This window comes from Cyprinus carpio, chromosome A3 (assembly GCF_018340385.1).
Source record: "Cyprinus carpio isolate SPL01 chromosome A3, ASM1834038v1, whole genome shotgun sequence".
NCBI classification, from domain to species: Eukaryota; Metazoa; Chordata; class Actinopteri; order Cypriniformes; family Cyprinidae; genus Cyprinus; species Cyprinus carpio.
The window spans coordinates 226001-238933 of NC_056574.1; the positions used below are offsets into that span (position 1 = coordinate 226001).

Below are 12933 nucleotides of genomic sequence, written 5' to 3' on the forward strand. Positions count from 1 at the left end.
GTAGTTTACACACAAAGCTTGCCGAGCGCTCATCACCTGCTGATTTTCCCTCGATAACAGTCCAACCTTTTGACGAGCTCATTAAATTGCAAATCAGGCTTAAAATTCTGTAGTGTAAACTAGGCATTAGCGGATTCTCTGACATTTAAATGTAGAGACCAAAAATAATTGGTTTAAATCTAGATATTAGTTTAAGTGTCGTGATCGACGATAATCTGTTTAAGTGTGGAGATTGACAATAATCGGTTTTACCAATACAGTTTCCAGTATTTAAGAATTTTTCCTTAAGATATTAGTTTTGGAATATCTGGTCCACCAAAAATGTTAAATTGAATCAATGAAACAATACTGAGTCTGTTTTAAGCTGGTGAAAATGGCCGCCCTGACAGATCCTGCTGTTGTGATAATCTGATCGCTCTCACGGTATCCTCTCTTACAGGTCTCAGGTGTACATGCACCCAAACCTGTCTCAGCCCAGTCCCATGGTGCTCTCTGGTGGTGCTCTCAAAGGGCCATACTCTGCATTTCCTGGCATGCAGCCATCAGACATGGTCAAACAGCAGTCCGGGTCTCACTACCAGCCCATGAATGGCAGCCAGCAGCTGGTGTACGACGGACCCATGAATCAGGGACCTGGGATGGGCACTTCACAGCTCATGGACTCACAGCTCATTCAGGCAAGTTCTTTGAAAGCCATAAGACAGCAGTGTGCAGCAGCACATAAATACATGGTTACAGATGTAAAATGATTCGGGTGTGCGGTCAACAGCTTGAAGCGCAGCTAGAATCAGCTTTATTCAGGATTTGTATTGCTTTCAAATGGACATTCTCATTGACTTTGCTGTGTGTTTTCAGGTGACGATGCCCATGCCTGGATCTCAACTGCGCTACGGCTCAGCCCAGCAGCACCTCCTCCTGCCCCAGTCCATCCAGCTCCAGCAGAACCAGAACCTATCTGTGGGAGCTCCACGCCGCATGATGCCTCCCGGATCCCAGCCAGCTGTCATGAGCGGCAACAGGGAGGTGAGAAACTGTGTTTCAGGAAATATCTGCCCTCAGGTCTCTTCTAGTGTGTTATTGACATGCCTCTCTGATAAATCATGTTCTTTCTGCAGCCTTCCCAGATGGACATGAAGGGATTTCAGTTCTCTGATAAGCCCAACCACTCACCTGGAATACCCAGCGGCTCCTACAGGTGAGCGGACGGTTCACACACCCCACCCACAGTACAGTGAGCTGCAGACACACTGAAGTTTTTTTCCCAAATATTTTTTCTGTAAATTCAGTCTTTTTTTGTCCAGAAAGAGGGTTCATACAAGGTGTTTATTGTGCTTGAAGGACTTGAAATTTGAAAAGGCAGTATATATGAAATTACTGTTAATTGTTTTTGTCGATTAAAAACAATCTTTTCATTCAAAATTAACAATGCTGCGCGTCTGATATAAATGCATTTCACCTGGCTTTCGAGAGTGGATGAGATCTCGTGATATTAAACGTGACAATACTTCTAGGTGAAAAGTGGTCTTGCGATATCAGTATAAAATTGGGTTTGGTAAAACTTTTGATAGTGCTTGCATTATATTTTTCGGTCATTTATTGCATGTGCTGTGTGTTTGGGAATGCATATAAAGTCTGATGCGCTTTGTGTTGCACTGTTATCATTTACAAGCGTGAAGCACGTCTCCAACTCAGCAGCTCGGTCAACAAACTCTTCCTCTGTATAAGCTGTGAGTTTGGGTTGCTTTACGTTCATCTGGGAAAACTGTGTTATCACACTAAATTTGTAACGTAAATCATTTATAAACCTATGCCAACACAGGAGAATACATCAACATATCTCTAAATCTGCGATTTGTTGTCCATCACGATTTCATAATATTTTAAACCCTCGCTTGAGTTTGCATGTGGCCAAATATTAAAATTAAATGGATTTAAACATTGTTTGGCCAGTATTAAGCAAGGATTTAAATCGCACTGTAAAATGAAACATCACAGGCCGTTGACGCCCTCTGGAGGAATTTGTTATAATACATAATGTACTTTAGTTGGTAATGTTCATATGTGACCCTGGACCACAAAACCAGTCATAAGGGTCAATTTTACGACATTGAGATTTATACATCATATGAAAGCTGAATAAATAAGCTTTCCATTGATGTATGGTTTATTAGGATAGGACATAATAGGATATTTGGCCAAGATACAGCTATTTGAAAATCTGGAGCCTGAGGGTGCGAAAAAATCTAAATATTGAAAAAAATCGCCTTTAATGTTGTCCAAATGAAGTTCTTAGCAATGCATATTACTAATCAAAAATTAAGTTTTAATACATTTACAGTAGGAAATTTACAAAATACCTTCATGGAACATGATATTTACTTAATATCCTAATAATTTTTGGCATAAAAGAAAAATCATTAATTTTGACCCATACAATGTATTTTTGGCTATTGCTACAAATATACCCCAGCAACTTAAGGTTTTGTGCTCCAGGGTCACATATGTATAGGAATATTAGATTGTGTATTTTAACAATATAATTACTTAGTATTGATACTTTATTTGAACCTATTATTATTGCCCCATCGTTATTTTATTTATAAATATAATCATATTAACGCCTGTTTTTCACTTGGGTCTATTTTTATTGCTAAATAAATATCAGATTACTCATTTCTGTTTTATAATTAGTAGATTTCTTTATTTTAATTGTTATCATTAGTTACTGCCCTAGATTAGTTAAAACATTTCAAAATACAACTGCATTGTTTTGCATTTTGTGATTAAAAGACAAATATTTTGTCACTGAACATTTCTTAAAAATAGTATTAAAACATTGTCTTGTTCCAGTTAAACAAGTATCTGTATTTTGTCTCATCTCCCGAGCTAATGTATTGCTCATAGTTTTACAGGTCTATGATATAGCTTTCATTCTTCAGGTTGTATCATATGTTCATGAAAAAAAATCAGGTTGAATAAAGCGATAACTTCGCCATAGCATCCTTTCAAATGTCAAAGTTGCCACAGTCATTGAATGCTTTGCATGTGGTGCACTTTATTTGTACCATTTTGTTTTGTTAGTCTATTTATTAGAATTTGAAAGATAATTATAGTTTTGTAAGTGAGATCAGTGATTTTAGTCCTTGAAAACCAAAAAGTAGTGCATGAAAAGACCTTGAAAGTCCTGGAATTTCATTTTGCTTTATCTGTATGAACCTTGCAAGAAAAGTGTTATGCAACAATGGTTCATTGTTAAAATTTAAATGGATGAAAAAAAGTAATGTAGTGATCTTTTTTTTCTTTGTTTAGAGGTAAAATGAAGTATGAAATACGTGAGCAGCGGTATACTGTTATCTAACATCCCGACGCCACCCGCTCTGAAAGCGACATTTGTATAAATATGTAAATATGTGCTGTGCACTTTCCTTTCAGTAACAAACAACAAATATGGAGAGAACAGCAAGAATTTTTTTAAAAGCATCTGTTTATAGCAACATGAGCATGTTTGCATGAGCTCTGCAAATTCGCACTCCCGTGAAGTCAGGTCACGTGTATTTAAATGGCACTTTATTCAGTATATTGCTTAAAAACAATCAGCAGTATTAAACATGAAAAACAGTGCCAGCATCTCATTATCAAAAGCAAAGTGTAATTTGCTACTATAAAGCGTCTCTCCACTGCGCGGACATCTCGCCTCCAGGGACTCAACAGACGAAATTAACCCAGAGAAGAGTTCCATATAAAAGACGACAATGGTAGTACAAAGGTGTTTTGCTGCTGGAACAAACTTTTCAGGAAAATTCGCTTTGGCAAGCCATTTCCAACTCCCAAAACAAACCTGATTTGGCCCGATTTAGTTCGAAATTACATTGCATCAGTTTGTTCTTCGATTTAACTTGTAGTATATCAGGGCCTTAATAGACACAAACCTTATTAAACCTTATTAAACATTTTAAATGAAAAAAAAAAATCCAAATTAAGACCATTTGTGAATGTTTTGAAATGTTGTCTTTGAAGCCTGTCAGTCACAGGAAGGCTTTTCATGTCTAAGTGTCTTTGTTTATTCATGAGGTCTTGTGTCGGACTGTTTCATCTCAGACCCGGTTCTGCTAGTCCTAGTGGCAAACCCTCTGGCCCCGGAGCCCCTGCAGTGGTCGTCTCTCTGCCAGGACATTACACACAGCAGCAGGTATGGCTCACGTCTGTCCCTAACCTTGACCCTAGAGGACGTTTTACACACCGCTAACACTCGTCTGCTGTCTGATGCTGCAGGTGTCGGCTCCTCAGGGCAGTATGGTCATGCACATGAGGCCCCCCACCAGCGGCCCTTTCCCCAACCCCATCCAACGGCCCGTCATGCAGGTCAACAAGACTGTCATCATCCGCTCGCCACCCTACCCCAGTCCGGGGCGTGAACCGCACCACAGCACACCTCCCTCCAACCCTGAGCCTGGCGTGAAGGGCCCTGAGGACGGTGTGAAGGTGAGCCACCCACTGTGAGCATAGGTAATGACATCTCATCTACTTCTTTCTTATTTTCATGCTTTACAATGTTTCATTAGATCACATTTACATCAAAACCAAAATGCAAATCTGTAAAGATGAAACTTTACATGTAATGATTGAGGTTTGTTCTGTCTCTAAAGTGAGGCTGTGTGATACAGCGACTTGATAGGGCTGGGCGATAAATCAATATCAGTGTTATCAGGGGGGAAAAAATCAAGATATCTGCATGAAGTTACACTTTCTGTATTTAGCATATATCTAGATAATCAGATGTGTGTCACTTTAAAGTCTGTACTTTGAATGAGAGTTTAATTTTTTTTGGAGAAAACTCGTCAGATACACAGGAACTTAAAGATCTTCACTACAACCTGTCAAAATAAAAGTTTGGTTTAAATTGAAGAATTTGACAAATATATTACTGTAGTATAGTAAAATTCTAAATTACTTAAAATAATTAAAAAAAATACAATTTATAAAAATGTGACATTATTATTATTATTATTATTATTATTATTATTATTATTATTATTATTATTATTAATAATGATAATAATTAATAATAATAATAATATTTTTTTTTTTAAGATTTAGGAATATCATACAACCAAGAAGTGTTTTCATTCATATTGATTTGTACAGTATACAGGTTCTGTTGTCCAACAGCTTATTTGACAAAATAGAAATGAAAATGCTAATATGATAATTATGATAATACATAATCTACAGTATCTAGAAAAAATTTAAATGGAAAACCGAATTCGGGGAAATAAAACTGATTACATGAGGCTCTAAATTATACATCTTTACATTAATTCTCAAGGTCTAACAAACAATTCTTTCCCTATTGTTAAAAAATGAATGTTGTGATGTGGAAAAATATTGTGATATTTTTTTTGCTCATATCATCCAGCCCAAATCTTGATATTTTACTGTTTTTGGTGATGTTTCGTATGTGTTATTGAGGGAAATAACATACAGTAAAAAGCAATCTATCAGTAAATATGAAGGTAAAAATGATCCATGTGTGTTTTCTTTTCTTTTTTTTTTTTAATGGACAGATATAACAATCATAGTAAAAATGTGAACACCTGCTTCATTCTGAGTAAGCATTCTAATGAGACAATACATAAGAAAATTAATAGCAATAAACAGCACATTTGATGCCAAATTGACCATGTGGCTTAATATATATTAGGGCTGGACCAGAATATTCGATTATTTGTATATTCGTTCAGTGGGTTGGCATTCGATTTTCAATTTTTTCGATTCAAATAAATTTTTATTTCCCTTTCTTTTTTTTTTTTTTCAACACCTGGCATCGAGCCAAACTGTTCTGAGGACTGGCAGTTACAGTTGTATTTCCACGTGAGCCTGGTATGTCGCGGCACGATTACAAACCATTCTCGGCACGGTTAGACAACCGTGCTTAGCCGTGCTGTTAGAGTGCATGTGTGTGTGACGTCACCACTCTGTTGCCTGGTTGCCAGTTTCTCCATAGCTAAGCGGAAGTGCGCAATTTCATCAAACAGCAAAATAAACCGCTACGCTGCGTTCAATATAAAAAAGAAAAAAAAATGTCTGAGACCGTTTCGTCTGTGGAAGAAACATTTACGCTTACTGATATTATACCTGTCGTTGCCTTCTGTTTATTTTATTTTTCACGTCACGTGAACAAAGCAAATATCAGGAAAAAAAAGGAGTCCCAAAAACAGAAATATCTGATCATCGTCCATATCGCTGTTTATTTTGCGCTTGCGTTACCAAGGCTGACGCATTTGTATTGCATTCCAAAGAGCTCCGTTATAATAAAGACTATAAAATACCCTTATAAATTCTAATAATTTGTCTATATTAAAAGTATTGTTTTTTATTGTATTGACTGTTCAGCGTATTACCCAGTTGAATCATGAAAAGCAGTTATTTCCAGAAGTCTTTTGACTTCCAGTGTTAGTCTCAGTGAAGCGTTGGTGAGGTACTGCTCCAGTATTGAGCCTTTCTGTTGTTTTGGGTACAGGTGAAGGCTCTGCGTGACGCGCGTCAGGCTGTCAGTGAAGCCAAGAGCTCATCAGTGATTCCCAGCAAGATCCAGGAGCAGCTGCCGTCAGTACAAGTCAAAGCTGCTCGAACTGGAGCCATCAAACCAGAGTCGGTCGGAGTGGAGGAAGGCAAAGCCTAATAAATGGACCTCTTGATCACATGACACGGCTGTCTGTAGGACCTCCTCTTCCCTCTCTCTCTCTTTCTCTTTCTCTTTCTCTTTCTCTCTCTGTACTCCGGGACTAACGCACAGGATCACCAACTCCACAAATCGGAACACATTATTAATAAACATCACATAGAGAGTTATGAATATCTATATATATATATAAATGTAAACTATAAATAGACAATAGTTTTGGACTCTTCTGCGCAGACTTTTCCAGATCAACTTTATTTATTTACATTTTATTTGACATTTTCAAGTGAAGAATAACGGTTCACAAAAGTGGCAAACACACCCCAGTGTATCTCGCTCCCTCCATCAAAGTCTGCAAACAGAAAAACAGGAAGCGTATCTCCTCTTCCAGCTCTCACGTCTCCATGCCCACATTGCCAAACTGAGCCAGCTGATTGGACTCGAGGTTTTGACTGACATGCAGATCAACAGACGCTCCAGAGCTGCGGTGTGGCATTAGTCATTTTTACTGGGTACCATGGAGTTTTAACTTTTATATATATATTATATATATATATATATATATATATATATATATATATATATATATATATATACACACACACACATATATACACACATGTATATATGTGTGTGTGTATAGTAATCATGCCTATTTGCTCTATTATAAAAAACAACAACCTTTTATTCAATAAAAAAAAAAACTTCAAACCCAAATTTGAGGACATTGTTCAATCCAAGCATGGAGGACATGAACCTTTCTCTTATTTTACAGCTGCTTTTCATGTGTTGTGTAAATGGCAAGCAACAAGTGATCCTTAAAGGTGTTGCATGATGGAGCTTGAGTGGTGGCGGTGTGCGTGTGTGGAATAAACATGTTATAGTCGGAAGCATTAAGAAGCGCTTGCTCTGTGTTTGATGTGATCAGGCGGGTGGGATATATGGGCACTTGTGTAATGTGAGGATGTTTGTGGTGATGTCAGTGGGAGTGTTGTGCTGTCGTGAACGCTGATGGGAAATGTTACAGTATGTTGTTCAATCTTTATTTGATTTGGTAGAGAAACATTTTACCAGTCGGTCACAGGAGTGTGAGGGTTGCACAAGCAATAAACAGCCTATCTGTAACCATCAGGGTCCAAATGTGTGTGCGAATGAGTGCTCGTGTTGTCAATGTTGCCATCTCTGTGGGCTCATGGGGATCATGACTGCAGATATGAAGTGCACAGGAAATGTTGGTTTTGACGGTGCTTCGTTATACTACAGCTGTACAGAACTATAACCATCAGCACATGTTCGTTCATATTTGATATTGGAGCATTAATGAAAATGCAACCTGTCCTTTTCCCTTTGGTTGAACTGTTGGACAATTGTAATGCCTTTTTAATTGATTTCTGCAGTGCTCATAGTTATTTTAGAGGTTTATTTGCTTGGGTGTTCATTGGCGCTGTTCGAACACGTCACCTTCAACAGTAAAATTGCTTCTTGATAATTGCTGCACATCTGTACAGACTCATTATTGCCCTTTTGCTTTTTTTTAGACCTGTATTTAAAGGGCCAGCGATGATTTACTCACTTTTCTTTTACATTTATTTTTAATAGATATTTATCACTGTGTTGTTTATCATATTAAATGTTATCATATTTGCCCTTTTATTGGAAATTATCAAGAAAGAAATAAAGCAGTTTGTGCTTTTTAAGAAAAAAAAAAAAAAATCTGTTTGTATTCCCGTAACCCATGTGCACTTATTGATGAGGCCATTGCTGTGATTTAAACATTTAAGTCATGTCTTGGAAATCAAGTCATGTTGCATCTTGATGTTTTCTGTATTTTAAATACATGTTGAGAAATCTGAAATGGCTAAGAAGCCTAATACTGTAAAAATCTAAAGGAAAATTAAGACACTTTACTAAATGAACACAAAGAATGACATTATGGACCAATTTAACAAGTAAAAATACATGTAGCTAAACTGCTGTTTTTCTTTTTTTTTTGAGCATTTTAGTGTCTACATAAAATTTGAGGGTTTTAAATGATTTACAATAATTCAGGTCCCAGCTCTAGTTGTGTTTTTGCTACCTAAGTTTAATTATACAGTACGATATGAAAGGCTGTGCTGTGAATATAGTAACGACTGAAGGGTTGTCATTAAAGTTCCTTTCACTGCAAGTCAGTTCACTTTCGATCAACATTTCAAATCACAAGTAAAATCAAATGTAAATTGTATATAAACTTGCTTAATAATAAGAAAAAACTATTATTCAAGGTTGGTCCAATCAATGTACATTTGCAGTGTAGACCAAGGCCACTTTTAGGGGGCACATTTTTAAAATCTTCTTAACCTACTTTCAGTATTATTCATTCAGTCATTTTTCACCAGAACAAGTCAAGTCACCTTTATTTATATAGTGATTTAAACAAAAAAGATTCTGTCAAAGCAACTGAACAACATTTAATTAGGAAAACAGTGTGTCAATAATGCAAAATGACAGTTAAAGGCAGTTCATCATTGAATTCAGTGATGTCACCATGCAGCTCAGTTCAGTTTAAATTGTATCTGTGCAATAATTTGCAATCAAGTCAACGATATCGCTGTAAATGAAGTGTCCCCAACTAAGCAAGCCAGAGGTGACAGCGGCAAGGAACCAAAACGCCATCGGTGACAGAATGGAGAAAAAACCTTGGGAGAAACCAGGCTCAGTCCCGGTGGTCGTCTGAGACAAGGTCTTTACAGGGGATTTGTCTCTGGGGCTCTAGTCCTGGTCTCCGCTGTCTTTCAGGGCTGTAGAGGTCCTTTCTAGGTGCTGATCCACTATCTGGGCTGTATACATACTGGATCCGGGTGACTGCAGTGACCCTCTGACTTGGATACAGACTGGATCTGGTGGACCTCGGAATAACAGAGAAACAGACTAATATTAGCATGGATGCCATTCTTCTAATGATGTAGCAAGTACATCGGGTGTTATGGGAAGTGTTCCCGGTTCCGGGTTACCTAATTAATGCAGCCTAAAAATCCTTTATAACGGATTTGGATATTAGAAGCATATTAATGTGTTATGTGTACGCTAGTTTAAAGAGATGGTCTTTAATCTAGATTTAAACTGCAAGAGTGTGTCTGCCTCCTGAACAATGTTAGGTAGGTTATTCCAGAGTTTAGGCGCTAAATAGGAGAAGGATCTGCCGCCCGCAGTTGACTTTGATATTCTAGGTAATATCAAATTGCCAGATTTTTGAGAACGGTGCGGACGTGGAGGACTATAATGAAACAAGAGCTCATTCAAATACTGAGGTGCTAAACCATTCAGGGCTTTATAAGTAATAAGGAAGATTTTAAAATCTATACGATGTTTGATAGGGAGCCAGTGCAGTGTTGACAGGACCGGGCTTATATGATCATACTTCGTGGTTCTAGTAAGAACTCTAGCTGCTGCATTTTGGACTAACTGGAGTTTGTTTACTAAGCGCGCAGAACAACCACCCAATAAAGCATTACAATAATCTAACCTTGAGGTCATAAACGCATGGATTAACATTTCTGCATTTGACATTGAGAGCATAGGCCGTAATTTGTAGATATATTTTTTAGATGGAAAAAATGCACAAATGCTAGAAACGTGGCTTTCTAAGGAAAGGTTGCGATCAAATAGCACACCTAGGTTCCTGACTGATGACGAAGAATTGACAGAGCAGCCATCAAGTCTTAGACAGCATTCTAGGTTATTACATGCAGAGATTTTAGGTCCTATAATTAACACCTCTGTTTTTTCAGAATTTAGCAGTAAGAAATTACTCGTCATCCAGTTTTTTTATATCAACTATGCATTCCGTTAGGTTTTTCAAATTGGTATGTTTCGCCGGGCCGCGAAGAAATATAGAGCTGAGTATCATCAGCATAACAGTGAAGGCTAACACAGTGTTTCCTGATGATATTTCCCAAGGGTAACATGAAAAGTGTGAAGAGTAACAGCCTTAGTACTGAGCCATGAGGTACTCCATACTGCACTTGTGATCGATATGATACCTCTTCATTCACTGCTACGAATTGATGCCGGTCATAAAAGTACGATTTAAACCATGCTAATGCACTTCCATTAATGCCAACAAAGTTTTCTAGTCTATGCAAAAGAATGGTGTGGTCAATAGTGTCAAACGCAGCACTAAGATCTAATAGCACTAATAGAGAGATACAACCACGATCAGATGATAAGAGCAGGTCATTTGTAACTCTAAGGGAGAGCAGTCTCAGTACTATGATACGGTCTAAATCCTGACTGGAAATCCTCACAGATGCCATTTTTCTCTAAGAAGGAATATAATTGTGAGGATACTACCTTTTCTAGTATCTTGGACATAAAAGGAAGATTCGAGATCGGTCTGTAATTAACTAGTTCTTTGGGGTCAAGTTGTGGTTTTTTGATGAGAGGCTTAATAACAGCCAGTTTGAAGGTTTTGGGGACATATAACAATGAGGAATTAATAATAGTCAGAAGAGGATCTATGACTTCTGGAAGCACCTCTTCTATGAGCTTAGATGGAATAGGGTCTAACAAATGTGTTGTTGGTTTAGATTATTTAACAAGTTTATACAATTCTTCCTCTCCTATAGTAGAGAATGAGTAGAACTGTTCCTCAGGGGATCTATAGTGCACTGTCTGATGTGATATTGTAGCTGACGGCTGCATGGATACAATTGTATCTCTAAAAGTATCGATTTTAGAAGTAAAGTAGTTCATAAAGTCATTACTGCTGTGATGTTGGAAAATGTGAACACTTGTTGATGCCTTATTATTCGTCAATTTAGCCACTGTATTGAATAAATACCTTGGGTTATGTTTCTTTTCTTCTAAAAGAGATTAAAAGTAATCAGATCTAGCAGTTTTTAATGCTTTTCTGTAGGATAGGTTACTTTCCCTCCAAGCAATACGAAATACCTCTAGTTTTGTTTTCCTCCAGCTGTGCTCCATTTTCCGGGCTGCTCTCTTTAGGGTGCGAGTGTGCTCATTATACCACGGTGTCAGACTGTTTTCCTTATCCTTCCTTAAGCGTAAAGGAGCAACTGTATTTAAAATGCTAGAAAAGAGAGAGTCCATGGTTTCTGTTACATCATCAAGTTGTTCTGAGGTTTTGGATATGCTGAGGAATTGTCTCTAGTTTGCTGAGATTAACTGACTTCTGTGACGCGAGGCGGCTGCATACTGTCGGTTTAGCCCATGTCTTCGTGCTCTGACCGGTTGCCCGTTAGCAGTACAACCTAATACTCGGTGCCATATTTCCTAGAGAATAGCGCACACCACCCCAGGAGGATAAACCCATCTCTTTCAACATTTAGTCTGCCCAAAAGGGTCTCCAATTGTCTATGAAACCTATTTTTCTCGGGCACCACTTAACAAACCAGCCATTGATGAGACAATCTGCTATGCATCTCATCACACGTAACAGGGGGGGGACCGAGATATTAAAAGTTCTGACACGCTTGCCCAAATTCACACACCCCTTTAATGTTTTTTTAGTGATCCCACTTTCGAGCAACATCAATTAGCGCCCGCCGCATGAATAACAATCTTACTGTTTTACCCGGTAGCATTAGCCAGCACTTTTTAAATTTTGCTAGAGATTGTGCCAGGGCCTTGGCTCCCGGTAAATATTGGACTTGGTGGCTGGTGTCCCTATTTCATGTTCCGTAATAGAATCGCCAATAATAGAGCACGTTCATCAATTTTCTCAGTGGATGCTTCACTGAGTGGGGAGAACCTGTTTAATGTTTTTGATTGGACAGAAGAGTGTGTTTATACCCCGACTTAATGCCGCCTCACAGTCGCCCAGTGCCCTGCTGGCAAGGCCCTGTTACCGAAACCCCAAAAAAGCAAAACAATGTACCGGACTCCCTGAGCTAAACGCATCCAATCCGTATCTAGAGCCCTCACTTCTTACTGTCCTCAAGTAAAATGTTTGGATCTGTCTCTAATTCTGAAATCTTCTCATGGGGTGTCTGCCACCATGGTGGTGTTACGGCCTACCGGCTACCTGCTGAGGCATTAGACGAGCAAGAGACTGAGATCCGATGATATCACGGACTCAGGAGGACATCTGATTTGTCTCTCCGTGCCACCAGGAACCGCCCGTGCATGTGCTCTATGTCATCCAGGTGGTGGCGGGAGTGAGGCATTTTGTGGCGTGACCCTTCTGACATGAGGATAAAGACAGGTCTGCCTCATGGACGCCCTGCTTGTTTCCCTAGGTGCTCTGTTCG

At 38.4% G+C, this 12933-nt stretch overlaps 1 protein-coding gene across 4 annotated transcripts in view; it reads left to right on the plus strand.

The window, feature by feature from the left end:
* prrc2b (proline-rich coiled-coil 2B) overlaps positions 1–7032 on the plus strand; it is a 39384-nt gene extending 32352 nt beyond the window's left edge. For 2 of the 4 annotated variants that reach the window (XM_042715822.1, XM_042715842.1), the window contains exons 25-30: positions 440–677; positions 856–1023; positions 1116–1195; positions 4072–4189; positions 4273–4482; positions 6521–7032. In XM_042715822.1, the coding sequence (XP_042571756.1) occupies positions 440–677; positions 856–1023; positions 1116–1195; positions 4072–4189; positions 4273–4482; positions 6521–6682 (976 nt within the window). In that variant the 3' untranslated portion in view covers positions 6683–7032. Of the gene's footprint in view, positions 1–439; positions 678–855; positions 1024–1115; positions 1196–4071; positions 4190–4272; positions 4507–6520 lie in introns of all 4 variants that reach the window. The other 2 variants (XM_042715827.1, XM_042715834.1) reach the window with 2 other exon arrangements.
* Positions 7033–12933: the final 5901 nt, after the last annotated feature.